Below are 19,144 nucleotides of genomic sequence, written 5' to 3' on the forward strand. Positions count from 1 at the left end.
ACAAACATCTGGGGGCAGTGAAGCCCTACCAGGCAAAATTACTGACTGGAGGTTGACTGTTAGCACTGACATGTCCTTGACGTGATATACTTTTAAACATATGCATTATTATCAAATAATGATACCTAGATGCCAATTCTGGAAGAATCAAACTACGCAAAAAGAACACCCTCAAAATATATTACTAGATGGACTTGAGGAAAAATACTTTCAAAAGGATTACACTTTAGTTACATTAAGGTATAGATATTTCAAAATAAGTGAATACTGAAGTCAAAGACACATTCTTATTTTTATTAATATTTCTAAGACCACTTTATATTACATGCAATTTTGACTTACCTCAGTCCAAGTCATTAAAGACAAAGATGACCTCACCGTTCACATTGAGATAAACATTTTTATACAGCAGGAGCCTAAAGGTTAAACATTTGGAGGTAGAAGATAGCTGCGAGGTACTCAATTTGGATCCTTTATGAAAGGCCCTAATGTTAAGATGTTCTCTCATGCCCATACCCAAAGAAGCCCATCTTTGCCGAATGTTATGAACATGTACAACCAATCTTTTAACCCAGGCTATTGAGAACATATGGTATTTGTTGCTATATCAAGATACTATCAGGATCCTAACCTATTATCATCTCCTGTTGGTTGTATTTCCATCTCATAGTTCAGAGGAATATGTCAAAATGACATTGACACAGGGTGCCTAGACCACAGGATAGACTTTCTCCCTTATTAAGCATAAATCAAAATAAGTATGGAAACAATATGAACTCTTCAAAAGACAACGTAGTACATATGTAAAGGACTGTCCAAAGAAGTGTTATGACAGATCAAAGAGTACCAAAGTTACTGTTTATTTTAACAGATAAGCATGAAAACGTAGTAAAAATAGGGTGGGTTGAGTAAAAGATTAATTTACAATCACTTTTCATGAAACTATAAATTAGCACAAATTTTTTCTTTCAAAATTGTTACCAGCTACTGATCTTTTTGTTATGCCATTCCTTTCTCTCACACAAAACTACTATAGTGAATATTTTTTAGAAAATTAATGACCCTTTGACAAGAAACAGTATGATATTTAATTCAAAGTTAACATCAGATAAGACCAGATTATCTTCATCCAGTGTAGAAACAGTGAAGGACATTGCACATTTTCTGCATGAAAATGAAGATGACTTAAAAACAAAACAAAAAATATTGTAATTATTTTAGACATGCCTTTCTTAAGAAGGCAAATCAGAAAAAGACAGACTCAGTCTAATTTGTGGATACAGTAATTCTCAAAACATTCCAAATTCCAAAAATTCTATTTCCTACTGTTTTAAAACAGAACATACTGTCCACCACATTCCTGTCCCCATCATGTCCTGCTGTGCAGTGACAATCTCACACCTGAAGAGTCATATTTCAGTATGCATCTGGTTGATACAATATCTAGTTGTTGCCCTATACTTCATACAGTGATCTGTAGACACAGAAGTAATTGATATCTAAAACATCTGTCTGCAACAAAAGTAGGACACTGAAACTGCTCACACAAGGTATATGCTTATTTGTGATTCAAAGGCTATAGCGCTCTGGGCTATTTACAAAAAACAGATCTATATTCTTGTCTTGATACAACACAGCAACTAAGCTATTTGCTAGCTATCAATTAAATCCACTATTAAATTCTGTTACAGGACTTTTGAGCATAGACAAGCTAATTCTGAGGTTCACTGTAAATCACAATTTCTGTCTCTTCAATGCATTAAGTTGCATGTAAATACATGTACTGTACTGATGCACAAATAGCAGGTGAGGTTTGAGCTCCTAAACACTGATTACCCTCATAGAGCAAGCCTGAAATTCTTGTGTTCAAATAATCTACTAAAAACTTCTCAATACTGGTTACTCAGTTTTTCCCAATGTTAAGTTAGCGAAAAGTCAGATTGCCAATTTTAAGTTGTGGATATTAAAAATGCAGACATTAAAAATGATCTTCCTTTTCCTCTCCAGGGGTACATTGAGGTAGTCAATACCAGAGTATGTCTACAATTAAAGTCAACATCCTAGAAGAATGTTAGTGTAGCCTACAAAGAAAAATATACCAGTTAGAACTGAAGAACATAAAAACTTTGATGGACTAATAATGGCAAAGCAAAAACAAAACCATTATTTTAATATATGTAAGGTTACCTGCTGATAACACGTCTTTCCAGCATGTTGGCCTCAGCAAAATTAAAGCTTCAGAAACCCAGAAAATATATTATAATGCACAAACCAGTCACACCTTTAACTCTACTCTCTTAAAAGCAGAATGAAAGACATTGCTTCGAGATGTATACTAAACCAGACTCCATTGTATACTCAACATCTGTCAATCCTACTTGCGCACATATGCCCTAGACAGAGGAGTAAGCACTTCTTCCTAAAAGTCAAATAGGTTTTTTCAAACACTTCTGCAAATCTGGCCAATATACATTAATAAGGCAAAAAAAAAAAAAAAAACACAAACATGTGGCCTTATGATTATTTCACTTTATTGAGAAATACAGTCACAAGCTGTAGACTTCCCCATCTGCTGCTTAGGACCACCTACCAGCCAGGCAATTTTTGCAACCAGATGTAGCACACCAATTGTTTTTCCTGGTTTCAAAGGTTTAGATTTGGATTACTCGAAGGGCCTCTCCAGATTTAGATTAATCAGAGAGAAGGGGAGGGGAAGAACAAGGGAACACTTGGCTCAGATCACTCTGGGAGTAGAGCTCTCCTATGAAATCTGTCACAAACGATAAACCTTCTCCCCCTCCACCTCCACATTAGGAATATCAGATCCCATCTTCTACACAGAAGCCCTCACTAGAAGAAAAGAAGATCTCAGTTCTAGCCCCCGTAAAAGAGTAGGATGGATTCAGGCTCAGGAAGTATATGCCAAGCGCTAGACCAGTACTTATTTGTAAAACTGCCTTTTTGTTTCTTTTTAAATAGAAATCCACATTCAAGTTTACTTCCCAACATGGTAGCACAAGCAAGGACAGACATGAACAATCAAGACCTTTTGGAGCTTGATTACAGATAGACTTTGACCCTCCAGAACTTCAAAAAATAAGAAATAGCAGCAATGAAAGATAACAGATTTGGAGATTCAGTCAAAAATGTTTTCTAAGCTTTCTGTAGGGAAGAAAAAGGAGGACATATAGAAAAGAAATCACCATACATTCAGAATTTCTACTCAGATGAAAAAGGTAACAGTAACGTCATCTTCATTTTCGTACTTTCCTCACAAATCTACAGTAAGTAGTGCATGCCTTTTAGATATACCTAGTTTGTATGAAAATGGTGTGATTGAAATATTCTGCTATGCCATATAATCAGTGCATATGCAACACTATCCCTATGGATATGGGCACTGGGCTTGTATTTATCTAAAAAAATAAAACAACACTTTCTTGGAAAGTTTTAAATTTTGACCTTGCACCCAGAAGAAGCACTGTTTGCTTAGCACTACAAAAGATCAACGTTTAGCAACTTAAATCACTGTGGGGACAAAAAAAAAAAAAAAAAGTTTCATCTACAGTATATGCAGAGATGTTGGTAGAATATTAAGCTGTTAAGCTTCAGAAGAACTGCTATTGTTTGGGGGCTTATTTGGTTCTTTGTAATAATGCTGTATGCCACAAATCCCTAGATCAGGTCTGAAGTTCTAGACTTATTCTACCTCCCAACAAGACATATCAAACCCTAGGCCAATTTTTAAATATTTAGAAGAACCATCCTCTCAACCTTAACTACACCAGAGCTGTTGCTGTGTTAATAGCTACAGTAATAACCACATCTTTCTGGTAGTGAGTAGATCATAGTTTAGGAGTTATCTTCTATGTAGTATCGCAGCTCAGCTCCCAAATAAGGCATGAGGCTCAAAGGGCACTTTTTGATACCTCTGATAGAGAACAGCGAGCCAGAAGATTATCTTTCTTTGGCTCCTCATTTTAAGCTGTTTTTTATAGATATCTTCCTTGCAAGGATATTTCAAAAAACAACAGCAAATGTTCAGCTGCAGTACCTTTCACTGAAACCATTACTGTAACACAGTACAGAACAGAAGATAACAATCAATGATGAAAATTTAATACTCAGATACAGAAAACAGGAAACATTATCGGGGGGGGGGGGACGACCATACACAAAGTATAGCATGTGAAAGAAAAAAAAAAAAGTATACCAGTTGGAAAAGACTGATAAAATGCAGAGCAAAAAGAAATTTTGTATAATAGTAATAATCACAATAAGACTTACAGAAATAAACCCTTACAAGCAATTTGTGGCCCTTAACAAGGATTCCACTAACATCACTTTTTCACATAAACTACACAACATTATGGCAGTTAAAACAATTACAAATGCAAATATACATGGAATAAAAACAGCCTCTTAGACACATGAGCCATACTATGAAAAATGTTTAAAAAAACCCACAAGGCAGAAATTAGAATCAATAAATGAAATCAGTTTTTCCTTTTGGAACTATTAATTAATTCCTTTTCCATTTGTAAGACAAATGAACCAAACCCCTAAAGGTTGCTCTTCAGAATAGAACTCTAAAAAGATTTAAAAGAGAAACTTATATCATGGTTTCAAATTAAGCAGCCATGCCACTCAAGTAGGCCTGGCCCTTCCCCCCCACCTTGCTAAATCACTTTTTTCCAATCACAGTGATACCAGCACACTCACCTGTTACAACACACAGCAATTAAACTGGGGAACTAAACCAGCTGGGAAACAAGGTGGGGAAAGCAGGAACTGAGGGGGGCAGGTGTTTCTCAGGCAGATCACTTCCCTGCTCCAGTTCACTGTGCAGCTGCACAAACAGCTGCACTGGCAAAACAAACAGGATGGTACAAGGCTGTGCGCATGTGTGTTTGTGCACATATATATATACACACTCGCACACACACATTTATGTGAGGATGTGTGTGTTTGTATATAGGTTATATATATATATATGAGAGGGTGTGTGCATATATATGTATATATGAGAATATATATATGAGGATATGCCTGTGTACAGATATATATACCCATGCATACACACATAAATAACCAACATCTCCTTAAGATGTCATTGCTGCCAAAGAAATGCACTTGGACTTGCAACCTAAATGAAAACCATTTACTTAAAGATCCATATAAATTTGTTCAGTACAATAAAAAAGGTTCTTAGCTAACCAGCTGAACATATGCACGACAATATAGCTGAAGACAACATAGCTGAAGCTGCCACCATCTAAAATGGAACAAAAGTCAACATTAGAACCACTAATAACAATGTTCACAGGAAAAAAAATCTTAGCCCATACTTTTAATTTCCTACACTAACCTGAAATTACCATTAGATTTTTTTTTTCCAGATAGATGCTTATCCCCTGTTCCCAGTATTGACTATTACAACACTAGCAACTTTCTGTGGAACTCCAGGCAAAGGTTAAATGAATGCCATTTTAAACATGTTTGTTTTCTAAACAGTTTATTCACCTCAGTAAGACAAGGTGGACTTCTATTCCCTCTACACAGTCAGTGAATTGATGCTTTGAGTTCACTTACAGAAGCTCAGTTTTCCTACATACTAGACCAATACAGAAGGCTATTAATCATTGTTCCCATGTAATTAGTCAAGAATTCCTTTTTACTTAATGCTGAAAATCACTTTTCTAGGCATACATCATACACTTCACATTCTTATTATGTGTTTTAGAAAGGTAAATGATACCACCCCAACATGTTTCATCAGTTTGCAAAGCACCTGGAGGTGGCTGGTTCATTATCCAGGTGCAAACAGTTTTCTAGAAGTCATTCATTTCTACACTCAGATCACAGTATAGATATTACAGACAAATGTTGTACTATCCCAAGAAAACTAAATTTTCACAATTAATTTTACTGTAAACATTACTCAAACACATACTTATTCATATGTATAGATATGGTTGGACAACTGGCTTCATTCAACTCACTGTACTAGAACTATACTAAAACTGGATGCTAACAGACACTTTAGTCAGTATAAACAGACACAGCCAAAGAAAGCAATTTCCATCCTCTTTCTCATCTCACAATGCTTCTTTCCCATGAACTCAGCTGAGGAATTTAATTAAAAATAATCCAGTCCCTAAAAAATTGGTCTTAACCTCAATCAATTCTCTGATTTGGTTTGTCACACAACAGCTTGTTTCACATAAAGGAGAGGAAGCAGAAGAAATAAGCCACCTTGAGTAAAAGAAGAAGGTGTTTCTTCCAGCAGCAGTACTAACTTATGCCAGCTTAAAGTGTTCCTCAACTGACTGCCAAATCCGTATTACCTGCCATTGCCAATGTAGAACAAAAACCTCATACATCAATAATTTACTACATCTATCATCACAGTCAAGATGAGATCAAAGGAAAAAATATCTGTATTACGTACACGGTATTTCATATATCACTGAAAAATTCCTAATTAGTAATTTTGGGTTCCCCCCAATTGCCTCCTTCTCTTAAATCAACACAGGCAAAGCCACAACATTTATTTCTCAATTTACATTTAAATAATTTCAAAATAGTTATGTGTAATATGAACAACACTACCTCTTTAATGCTTTGATAAAGATTTTTGAGTTTCATTAACACAATTAACTAAACATTCAAGTTGCTCAGTCACACTATTTGTCTGAACTTTGCAGATAATCAAAATTCACAGACATATTTAAAAAACTTCACATTAATAACATCTGCCTGCTTGTAGTTAATTCCTCCCTTGCACAATTTAGCGACTGTACAGTCATTGCATACAGCATTAAAATGAGCACAGTACTTCTACTTTGGCAGAAATCATCTGGCTTGAATAAAGACTAACGATCCATTGGTGATCTGCACATGACAATGAAGTCAAGTATTTATATTCTTAAACTAATAGTGGACAGTTTCTAAGGGAAAGGTCTTTCAGTAACAGATGGTTTGTTACCCTTCCCCACTGCCAAAGTATCACTTCTTTGAAGCCCTTATCAAAACTTCTTTTAAATGCTTAAATACCTTACTTAACTATGGTCTATTAAGAGCTATATTGACAATGAAACATACAAAAAGTCTTAAATAGAAACAGATAAAAGAATTAATCAATTTCTAATCCCATGAAAGAGACTTATTAACCTTTAAAAAATAGCAAGGTGAGGGTATTCAGCAAAACTCTAAATTTACAAAAAGAAATATTACAGCTCTAAGTCTTCCAAGAACTGGATGAGAATTTTGTGATTAAATTCTTTGTCTGAAACTGCACATTCTTTAAAACCTAAAGTGTTCTCAAAGTTTTTCTGTTCAAAATAAGAATATAACTTAAATTCTTAATCACATCACACAGATAAGAGTCCCTTGGATCAAGCTGGAACAGATTATGAAATCAATAAATGAGAGAATAACTATCACCTCCACAGAGGGTGAAAGTTTTGTTTTTTACAGCAGCACAGCCAGTTTAAGACTGTATCTCCTGTTTCTCCCTCCAGCCCCACCCACTCAGTCACACTAAATGTTTTGTGCAACTCCAAGTACAACAGATCACTGATATAAAGCAGTTTAAATTTGGCCCCATCCCTCCCTTTTTTCAAGGGTTTGTTTCAAACCAATAATGAATTTCAGTAATCTATATTGTTCTGCCTGTTGTAGCAATAAAAATGAGTCAGGAACATGGGTCAGAATGTCTCCAGCCTGGCTTTTTTCATTCCACACATATTTCACATTTACTTTAGCTCATACTTTTCATAGCTTCAGTCCTATTCCAACTGAACTCTTTGCATATGCTCCTCTTCCCAAATCATCTCCATTTAATTCTGCACCACATGACCTCATCACAGCTTCCCTCTACTCCAGCAGACTTACAGTTTACTCATTTCTCCAATTTTGATCTCCAGTTCCATCTCTTTGTTACAAAACTCAAAGACTCGTATAGCAGGAACTAATACACTTGTTTTCTTTCATTCAGAATGACAGAAAACAACAAACAATTACTTTGTTGCTTACAAGTGTTCAGTTTTGACAGGGTAAGATGATTTATTCCACTTCAAGCTTATGAGAGAGATTTTACGGTTGCTGGATTTTTTTAAAAAACTAGTAAGAGAGAAGACAGTGAATATCCAAGAAATTGAAATAGAACAAGCTTTACTTACCTTGAAAATACCAACCCAGTCTTTCTGATGAGGATGGATAAATTGGGTCAGAGTATAGTGACATTCAAGGTGTGTGTTTGGAAGATAACTTTTTGCCACATTTTGAAAAATCACATGTGCAAAATTGGAAGTCTGCAAAGCATTAGCTGAAGATGGAACTTCTTGAAAGGATGACATGACTGATCTGTAACAAAATTTTTAAGAGTTACTACTAAAATACAGTGGAAGAATTTGATTAAAAGTTAATCTATTTGAAATGTACAAGACAGAAACTTAAGAATTAATCCTGCTGCTCCGAAACCAGATAGCAACAGGCCAAGTTCTCCCAAGTGCACTACTTCAGCATAACTCCAAAACAATCACTTCTTATAACAAAAGAGCAGCCATTTCAGTGATGACACCAATACGAAGAGAAGGCATCACTGGGCTGAATGCCCCCAAAATTACACCTCAGAAACAGCAGCAGAAAGTGGGAAGCAAAAGCAGTGATGGGAAAAACCAAGAAGGGTTCTGACTTGCATGAAATAAACTTAATGTTTCTGAATGCTGCAGGGGAGGAGAAACAAAGCTCCATAGTTTTCCTTACTTTAAATTCTCCCCAGAATTTGTACTACTTAATGCTTTTGACAGCATTTTTATGTATAAATATTTGTTTCTCTCATCAAAAGTAACAAAGTTTCATTTTAAGCCATTTTAACATAGCAAGAAAGTTTGTCTAAACAGCTTTTTTTTTTTTTTTTTTTTTTTTAAAGAGTTTACTCTCCTCAGGAAAATAGAAGTCTGTAAACATCTTGTACTGTTCTTTAACACATATGCCCCCAGTCCTGCATGTTTAGTTTCACTACCATAAACAGCGGACTTCATTGATAGTGGGAACATTTAGGTGCATACGCAGTTTGATGGATTAACACTGAATTAACTGGATTGTAGAAGCATTTATTACACTTTCCGTTCACCACCTCATTCAGGTTGCATTGCATTAAAAATGACAGCAATGCAAGAGATGCTTCATAAACAGACCAAGAATATCCCTTCCTTAGATTCAGCAACCTCTGTCAAAAAGATAAGATGGACAACTGATAAGTTTCAACTGTCTGATTTTAGTCTACTATCACAAATTTGTCAGAACATTTGGGATTAGGAGGATTGGGGCCTTATTTCTGGCAAGAAGAGCTGCTTTATTCTTGTCATCGCTATTAAAAATAATTTCATGTTGATCAAACAAATACATACTTTGAATAAAACTACTGCTAAGCGTGTGAGATAATATTTGGTTTTTTGAAGATATATGAGGAAATCAATCCCAAAGAGGGATGGGCCATTTCAAGTCTCAATTAAGAACTGTCTGTATATTTCCTACAGCCTTTCAAAATTTCTTTGCAACAGGTAAGATATAAGAAGAGCTCATATTTTCTGAAATAAAATGCACTCTGGAATAAACAGGTATTCATCTGTCTGAACAAGTAAGAGGTAAACAGAGATGTTTAAGGTTAAGCCCTCAACATTTTAAGCCTATTACCATCCAATTTAGTGTAACACGTTAAGCACATATGAACAGCCATAGCACTATTTTGGTATATTTGATGTTAAATAAAAAGCAGTTTTGTACCCTGAACAACACAAGTAAAAAATGCAAAATGCCTTACTAGTCAAAATTAACAGATATAAAGACTAGATACAGACAAGAATTTTCACAAACAAGAAGCTGAATATATATGAAAAAACAAAACTTTTTAGGGACAATAGAGGAGTATATCTTTTGGGAATACAAATAAATCCCATCTGTTATAAAAGTTCAGGGTACAGAGAAGTGTAGCAAGTTTTACAGCCTGCTATAACTCTGAAAATTCCTACTCCCCTCAAAACAGAAAGTTACATTCACGACACCTCTCAAAACCATTCCAAACCATAAACTTTAAGAAGAACTAGGTTTATGGGGTTTTTTGTTTTGTTTTTTTTACAATTCCCCCCAAAAAACAGAATTGTTACACTTGGAAGAAAATTGTGACTAACTCATTCGTTTTTAATAATTTAGTAGTATCTGAAGCCAAATAATACTGACATGAAACAGACTATACCAGTTTTGGTTACCCAGGATAAGGAAAAAAAGAACAAAGCATTAATAACAAAAACAACGGAACTTAACATTTTTTGAAATAGACCTATTTCAAATACTGGGAAGTTTCTTATAAGAACACATTACAAAAAAACCCAAAGCATTCACTTTTGCATAGTGGTCAGTCAGCTACCACAGCTGAGTATCAGCTTTACTGAAACCGTTAATAAAGAGAATATGGTTTCCAAGTCCAAAGCAGAACTACAAATTTGAACTTGTGCAGACCAGCAGAATCATGTGGGATTACTGTTCACCAGCAGCAAAATCCCCGGAGCTTAGGTGAAGCCGAGATCTACTTACAGTTCAAGGATAGTTTAGGGGATGTTGGGTGCTTGCTTACTTAGCGCACAGCTACCGGTTTGAGAAAAGGGGGAGGAGGAGGAGGAAGGGCTACGTTTAGGCTTTATTACTGACATAACAAGCGATTCTCACGGGGAGGCAGAAAGAGGCGTTCGCGTTTAAAGCGCCGAAGGAGGACAAGCTCGTCAGGCAGGAAACACAGACAACAAGACGAGCCGCACGGCCCGGCCAGCTCCTCCCAGCGGCAAGCCAGCAGCGGGCAGTTGCGCACCTGACACCGCCGGCCCCCTCCTGCCGGGCCCTCCCTCCCGCTCGCCCGGGCCTGCCTGCCCCGCCAGCCGCCCGCGCGGCCTCACTCGCCCGGCGCGGATCACCTTTGCCCTCGGCCCGGCCTCCGCAACGCCTCCGGCCCCGCACGCGCGGCCGCCGCGGCGGGGGCCAACGGCCGCCCCCTGCGCGCGGGCCCCTCGCGCCGCCCTCCCCAACGGCCGCGGCTCCTCTTCCCCTCCCTCCCCGACTACCAGCAGTCCAAGACAGTTGGAGGGGGAGGGGGCGGCACCCAGGTGGCGCAGAACAGAGGCCCCGGGTTTAACGGCCCGCCCGTCCCCGCGGCAGGAGAAAGAAGAGGAAAGCGGGGGAGAAAGAAGGCGCCGGACCCGTCCGCCCGGCCCCAGAGCGCCCCTTACCTAGGCAGGCGCGGAGGACGCCGGGGACATCAACATGGGGCCTCCGCCATCGACGCCTCGCGACCCCGCCCTCCCGCTCACGTCACTTCCAGCCCCGCCGGCCCCGGGGTGGGCCGTTAGCGGGAACCGGCTGGAGCTGGCGCGGGGCGGCGGGCGCGATGGGGTCCGGCCTGCCTGGGGGCACAGGGCGGCCGCAGCTGCGTCATGAGGCTCCTCACGCGTCTTCGCGGTGCCCCGGTGGCCTGGGACTGCAACGCCCAGGTCTGTTCCTCGGAGCGTTCCCGTTGCCGCCGAGCGTTTGCTCTGTAGTAGCCCCTGTAGCCCCACTATGGGGACACAGGCCCAAAGCAGTTCCCGTGGGGGAGCTCACCTTGCGGCACCCCCGTGTATGGGCCCGCTTCAGACCCAGCGAGCTGGACTTGGTGGGTACACACACACACACACACACACACACACACACAGCTTATTCTGCCTACACGTCCTGGAGACCACGTCCCAGGGCACTCCTTCCCCTCAACCGCTACGTGTACAACCTCGCAGGCTCACGTAAGCCCAGCTGGCGCTGGAGCCCTTGCTTACGCCATGCACGAAGCATGTTGTATAGCTTGCTTCATTACTCAAGACTGCATGCTTACTTCAGGGAACAAGATGGGTGAGAAAGCCTGGCCAAGCGTGTATTCCTAGCGTATGCAAAAGCGTGCAGTAGTTACTTCCATAAAATGCACCTGCCCCCCTACAAAAGTTTTCTGCCTTCATATTAGTTTGTACACCACTGCTTCTGTAATATTCACATACCCTAATTTAATCACCTCCTTCTCCACCCAAAGCACACATACTTGCACTACTAAGTCACTACTGTAAATCTCCCAGTTTTTGCAGGTCTTTCTGAACCAACCAAGGGGTGAGATGAGTGATATTAAATACAGTATATACAGTTCTGCTTGCATAAATTGGCATATCTTCATTAAAGTACACTACCTAATAAATACACTGACTCTGATTTTTTCCAAAGTCTAGTGTTAGATCATGTACCAGAATAACAGGGGGCTGAGTAACAACAAATACTGATCAGTAATCATCATTGGTATGCTGGACTTCTTCCAGTGCCCTGAATATTGATCATTACTGAAAGTTGTCTTTAAAATCACCTTTACCTCTTTACTAGCCACTGTTCCTTCTATATTTTCATGTATTTTCTCAACAGCTTATTTGGAGAGACATGATACTATGACAAAATTGTTGACTCACCATAGGCCTTCTTTTCTGACGAGATTTTCACAGTCATGGATTTTCATGGCTTTTTCATGGTCAGTCCTAATGGAAATAAAACTAAACTGGACCACAGAAACTCATTTCAAGTAATTAAGATGAATCATTTTATTTGCTTCTGTTTAGCATTTCTTGTTGCTGAAACAGTCTTAAAATATTATTCTTAGGTCTTCATTTCTACCATAGGTTATTATGTAAGTAACCCTTTGAATTTTATATATAATTTATAGTTCTTATATTGAACATATATTCCACTATGCCTGGAAAGCAGTAAGTTCCCTGCATTTTACTCGCAGATCCTTTTAGAAGACACAAGAGGTGTATGTGAAGTAGTCTTCTCTTTTAGGACCAGATGAATTTTTGTAATGGATAGTGAAACTGATACATTAATCAGAAAAGCAATAAATAGGCGGGGAGAGCTATTTTTTCTTATCCCTGTCCTCCAGTTCTTCTCCTCCCTGCTCTTTGCACTGTATGACATGTGATACAAGGCTGTTTAAGAGTCTGAAGGCACTGTTCTCCTGTGGTCTGGAACACGCAAAGAACTGAGGTTTTACGGTCATTAGCTGGGAAGTAAAAATGTTGATGAGACTAACAAGCAGTTTTGCTTTCACTTAACATCATGATAATGCTAGTTTATGGGAATATAATGGGTAGTTCAAAATAACGATGTTCTTTGGCAGCTAGCATATTTTTTGCAGTGAATGCCTGGAAAAAACCTTCCTTTCCTAATAAAAAAAAATTATCCTCAATTCTGAGTTTTTAAAGAATCTTGAGGTATTTCTGTACTCAGTTCATAAGTGTTCATTCGGCCAAAAGAGTTATTGCTTGGTAATAGTTCAGTATTAAGTTATTATTTCCATTGCTAAATGCATGTATAAGGAGGGAAAACAAACTATATATGCCAATTGTCACTTGTACAATGTAAACTAATTAAGAAAAAATAAATCAGGAATAATCCTGGCTTTTCTTGTACTTACAGCCACAATTTTCAGAAAGATATGTAATTTTTTTAACTCTGTATCTTAACTATGTAAGTCTAAAACTGGTCTTCCTATTATTCAAATTAAGAAGATTTTTTACTGAAATAATTGAATGAGTTAATGAGCATTCTTACTTATGTATTTGTATCCTAAGTTTAGATACCAACCTCACTCTCTAGAATCCATAAATAACCTACATAGAGACTGCATACAGAGCCTCTTCTCATTTTGTTGCTCCTGCTTTGAGATATGAAGGACTTCACCTACATTGACAAGTTGTGCACTGTGACTCAAGATCAACGATCAGTTTGCCTGTAGTGGTACAAAGGTTTGGACCAATAAAATTGTGATTGACACTGGTGAAACTTGAACTTGGTCTTAGAATTAATGGTTAAATGCCTTAATCAGTCTGAATTTTCTAGGCAGGGAACATTAGATACTATCCCCTGAAATTCATCCATGTGACATAAATATTTTGGAAAACTTTCTCTTGAGTAGCAAAACATTGTTATTCTGTCTTTGTCTACTTTTGCAGCAAAATACTTACTATTTTAAGTTTGATATCAAAATTTCTGGTAAGTCTTGTGAGAGTCTCTAATACTAATACACTAATTCAATTAGAAAAGCTTGTTATAGGTATGATGGCAATAATCCTCTCTCAGATTTTGGCTTGACTTTCACCTTTTCAGCACCACTGATTTAAATGAGAACACAGGAGGAGGAAGCTGTTGATCAAGCCAGTATTTTACAGCAAATCCTATGTTTGTCATGTATGTCAGAATTGTACTCTAAGCATGTAGAATCAGTGTTTGGCCAATATTTGGATTTTTTAAAAGGAAAAATCAGTGAATGTCAAGTATCTTTTGATGCAATTAGCCCCATATATGTCATAGAATCAGAACCATGAAGGTTGGAAGAGACCTCCAAAGCTAGAGCTGGTTGCTCAGGGCCTTGACCAGCCAAGTTTTGAGTATCTCCAAGGGTGAAGATTTGACAACTGCTTGGAGGACCTGTTCCAATGTTTGACAACTCTCATTGTTAAAAAAAAATATCAAGTTGGAATTTCCTGCGTTCCAATTTTTTCTGTTGCCTTTTGTCTTTCACTATGCACCTCTGAACAAAGTTTGGCTCCATCTTTTATACACCCTTCACTTAGCTATAGATAGCAAAACGATCTCCCCATAGCCTTCTCTTCTTAAGGCTGAAAAAAAAACAGTTTTCTCTCTTTTTATGTACATATATATACAATTCCTAAAGAATATATGTCTCATTTTGCTGGTGAAAAATATTTCACCAGGGTATTTATTTGGAAATACAAAGCTGGTAGAAGCCTTTTCTTAAGTGTCTAAATTTCTTAAGCTTGTAAATATGAGGCTAGAAAAACAATGGCAAGTTGATAATTGTGGTTTTGATAGAAATATTAAATAAGGTAAAAATATATGTGAAACTAGTTATTGGATCTGAACATTACTAGATTCTGAAAAGGTTTGAAAATCAGACTGGAACTTACAGAGCATAAAAATCCCTCTGGTTTGTAATTAGACTGAGGCTTCCCCTGTCAGGATGAAATCTGCACAAGTCCCTTCTCAGGCATGAGATAAGTGAGGAATAAAAACTAAACTAAACAGAATTGCCAAAGGAAGTGTGGGGCATGCTACAGTCTCTTGGGAAATGGACTTTTTTGAATATTTGGAAATCATTTACTTTTTGCATAATTACAGTATCTTTTTAAAACTACGAGCTCCTTTAGTAATTTATAGTCTTCAAATTAGAAATGGGTCCCCATCACATCTGTTTAACCTTGGGTATATTTGAACAGGTACTCAGATTCAGATCCTAATATTATTTCTGTTTACTAACTATATTATGACTTGAACCAAAGCCATGAGGAGTTTTGAATTCCAATCTCAGTTCTTCCCTTGAGGCCCATCTCTGCTTTATATGAATGACAGACAAATTATATATTTATAATTTTTAGTACCTGAGAAAGGTATGTTGTGGATATTCGGTGTATTGGCATGACATGATGATATTGATGAAGTGTGGTATGGAAACGCTCAGGTTCTAATGATTTGATTTCATTTTGGTTTGACTCCTATTTCAACACTCCCAACTTTTAAAAGTACGGGCCATGTGAGATGTAAAATATATGTATCAGTGTCACTAATCGGAAGCTCTTTCTGGTCACGTTGTAAAGCACACTTAATCAACTTCTTTAAGATCACATTACAGAAAACTATTAACTATACTCTTGAAGCAGTTAAATAGTTATAAATAATGTTTTATATTATGGCTGACAACCCTGAATTGCTCAGCATTTAAGGAAATCTAATCACAGGGCATACAGACTTTGCCTTTCAGAAGGATGTGGCAAACCTTTGGAACATATTAGAAATCACATGCTATTGGTAACGTTTCCTATTAAGGAGAAAGTCTCTCTCTGTATAGTTTGGATTTCTTTTCCAACACTTAATTGCAACTGATGAAGAAAAACTATTCAAAAGCTGCCAGGATTTTTAAAACTGTATGAGTGAGATTGATGAAATTTGTGGCTTTTCCCAAAAGAGTATAGGTGAGAGCAGACATGTAAATTTTGTATGTGTGTGCATGCATATATGTGACATAGCGAGGAGAGAGCAAGAGCTTACTCCTAAGGTGTGAGACTTGGCAACATTGCACTGTACAATGGGCATAAGAAACCGCATGTCTGTAAATGACCACATTTGAATTGCTGTTATTTCACTGTTAGGTTACTGTATTGTTAAAGTGAAAAGGAATGTTTTTAATAAATGCAAATAATGAATTAAATGCTTGCACATACTGAGGCTTTACTCTCTGGTGTATAATTAATATGTGCACTGGAGACCCAGGTCTGGGGGAGTGTTTCATTTCTTATTTATGATGTTTGCAAGTTTGTTTTTTTTCCTTGTAGCATACCTCTTACTGGCATATACAGAACTGCATGTAAATGACCACTGAGTATGTGTCATTTAAATTTTAACAGATATGAAACAGGTAAAACCTTTGTTTTGTACGCTTTGGTAGATTTACTGTTTCTCCCAGCCTTTTATCTTTGCTATCTGAAAGTAATAGGAAGCTCCCAAATGAACAACATTTTGTTTTCAGAGGCAGGAGAACTGCATGTGGCAGGAAACAAACAAGCAAGGAGATTTCGGTGTTCTCATACTTCAGGGCCTAGGGCTTAACCCTTGCAGATGGAAAGTAGGAAGACACTTTCCATGGCTACATACAGCATGCTGCTTGTCTCCCCTCTGGGGTCCCCCCAGCACTGGCTGCCATCGCCAGCAGAATACAGAAGTATCTGTATGCTGTATCTGTGCGAAGCTTGGCAGCTTTCCTATTTTCTCATGAAGGCATGTGTTTTTTTCCAAGGGTCTAAAGATGTGAGCCCTCATCCTAATGCTGTCACCTGCTCTCTAGTCTTGGCTGTAGCAGCTCTTGTGTCTCCACCGCTTATTACAGTTTTTCTCGTTCCTTGGCTCCCTGACCCGCTGCATCTGTTGCATCATGTGCTCAAACTGGGAAGGCCTCTCAGGACAGCGCGGTACCAGGAACCTGATGCTGCTCCACCATTCTGTGCCAGGACCGGTACGACCCAGCTGAGGCAGGAGTGTGTCCTCACACCTCGGCACCAAAGAGAAAGCAGATACTGTCAGGTCACCCAGTGCACTTGAGGGGTTGTCCCCAGCCTGGGATTTGACACTGACGGTGACTAAACCTGCTCTACTCCGTAGCCCCACATTCACCTTGGAGATGGGTCCAACCTGTTGTATTCCTATCTGTATGGAAAACTTCTCAGTCAATGGATCTTGAGTCCTACATTCTCCTACTATTTGAGTTCTTAAATTCCTACATTATGAGTTCTTAAATTCCATGCAAAAATAATAACCATATAATTACATATATTATGTGCAAATTAATTACTAGGAAGCTAGGAAATGCAGTGCTAAAATTAAAATCCAAGTTTAGTTCATCCCCCTGATTATTTGTTATTCTGTTGTGTATTACTATCTATTAACATTGTACAGAGTATATGCTGGATCTGCATGCAAATTTACATACAGAAAGCAATGCAGTCCTGATTTTATTGGATTAGCACAAGTTCACCTAGAAATGCAGACTAAATTCTACTGCATTCCTATCATTTTTTGGAAAATTTTCATAACATTTCATATTTTACAAATAAATTTCCTTGTGTTTCTTAAATTTTCCAATCCATTCCTCACTGAATCAAGATTAACACCATATGGTGTCTTAGTAGATCATTTGCGAAATTATGAACAGATGAATATGGAATCACAGTGAAACCTGTTTTGGAATGTTAAGCATAGTGTTTGCTATTAACAATGACTATAAAAAAAGCAGAATACTATAATGCTTACATTTCTACACCTTTCTACAAGAAGAAACAGATTTAGCAAATGATCTTCCCTTTTGCTAATAAATATTTTACATTATAAGGTAGTAAAGTTAGCAATTTTGTCCAAAGTGTGCTTGTGTGGTGTTGTGTTTTGGAACTGGATTCATTCAATCAAAATATAATTTACATTACTTATGCACGTAACAACCCTTACTCTTCAAAGAACACAATAATGTCACAGCCATGACATATGACTATTAGTTTGCTACATGGCAAAGGATTTGTTGGGCCTATAATGTTGTTTTGTATACAAACACCATGGTTAGAATCTACTTTTATAACGTGCGTTTCAGTTATCTTCACTATGTCATGTGGGCAGCATTTAGGCTATATATCTGCATATTTTGTATATATCATGTTTATGCTAAAGGAGACTTTTTAAGGCTTTATAAAACTGCTTGCTAAAATCTACCACTGAGACCTGACTGCGCTTGTCAACAGTATCTGTTACTAATATTTCCAGAACATACCCATGAGTAGTGCACCATTTCCTTAAAATAGGGCAAAATAGGTGTCTGAGTCTCTCTGAAAGACAGCAAGTTAATCTTAAGATAACTTAAGAGTTTTTGAAAACTTTACCCATAATAAGCAGCACACATATATACTTATTTTAGCATTCCCAGAATCCAGGTATTTTTTTCCCTGTTAGAAACAATGCCAAAAGGCAATTCAGTATGTAGTTCTCTCTCTCCTTCCCAGACCTTTGTTGACTTGCAGTCCGCATTCTCCTGCAATTAGTCCACTGCCAAGGGAGAGTTCATTGGCTGTATATTCTTCCTTGTCCTCTTTTGAATTCAAATATAGTTAGCTTTTAGTTTATGCTGTACTATTCACAGTATCACCAGGGCCAAATTCAGCTTATATGTCAATGGGAATTTGCACCAGTTTTCAAGTGGGATGAATTTTTTCCCCAGAAAAGAGCAAAATCTTATTAATTACACTCATCGAATGTCTAGCATCATCTTATTTTGCCATTTGCATAGTGTTTTTTGATCACTTTACACCCAACATTTAACTTAGAAATCACTTATATCCCCACTGTACTTGGCCCTCAGTATTATTAGGTAGCATGAAATATACTCAGTGATGGTATGAAAGTTATTTCCAATAGGGCTTATGAAGAACAGCTGAGCAAGTATGACCTCCTGACCTCAAAGTGTTTGTTT

The 19,144-nt window shown here is 37.9% G+C and overlaps 1 protein-coding gene across 4 annotated transcripts in view; it reads right to left on the reverse strand.

Moving 5' to 3' along the window:
• The window catches only part of TAX1BP1 (Tax1 binding protein 1), a 68,741-nt gene extending 57,370 nt beyond the window's left edge, over nt 1-11,371 (reverse strand). For 3 of the 4 annotated variants that reach the window (XM_067291568.1, XM_067291569.1, XM_067291567.1), the window contains exons 1-2: nt 11,286-11,371; nt 8,184-8,367 (exon numbers count right to left, since the gene is read on the reverse strand). In XM_067291568.1, the coding sequence (XP_067147669.1) occupies nt 8,184-8,360 (177 nt within the window). In that variant the 5' untranslated portion in view covers nt 8,361-8,367; nt 11,286-11,371. Of the gene's footprint in view, nt 1-8,183; nt 8,368-10,599; nt 10,617-11,285 lie in introns of those variants that run through there. The other variant, XM_013941393.2, reaches the window with a different exon arrangement.
• Nucleotides 11,372-19,144: the final 7,773 nt, after the last annotated feature.

This window comes from Apteryx mantelli, chromosome 2 (assembly GCF_036417845.1).
Source record: "Apteryx mantelli isolate bAptMan1 chromosome 2, bAptMan1.hap1, whole genome shotgun sequence".
Taxonomy (NCBI): domain Eukaryota; kingdom Metazoa; phylum Chordata; class Aves; order Apterygiformes; family Apterygidae; genus Apteryx; species Apteryx mantelli.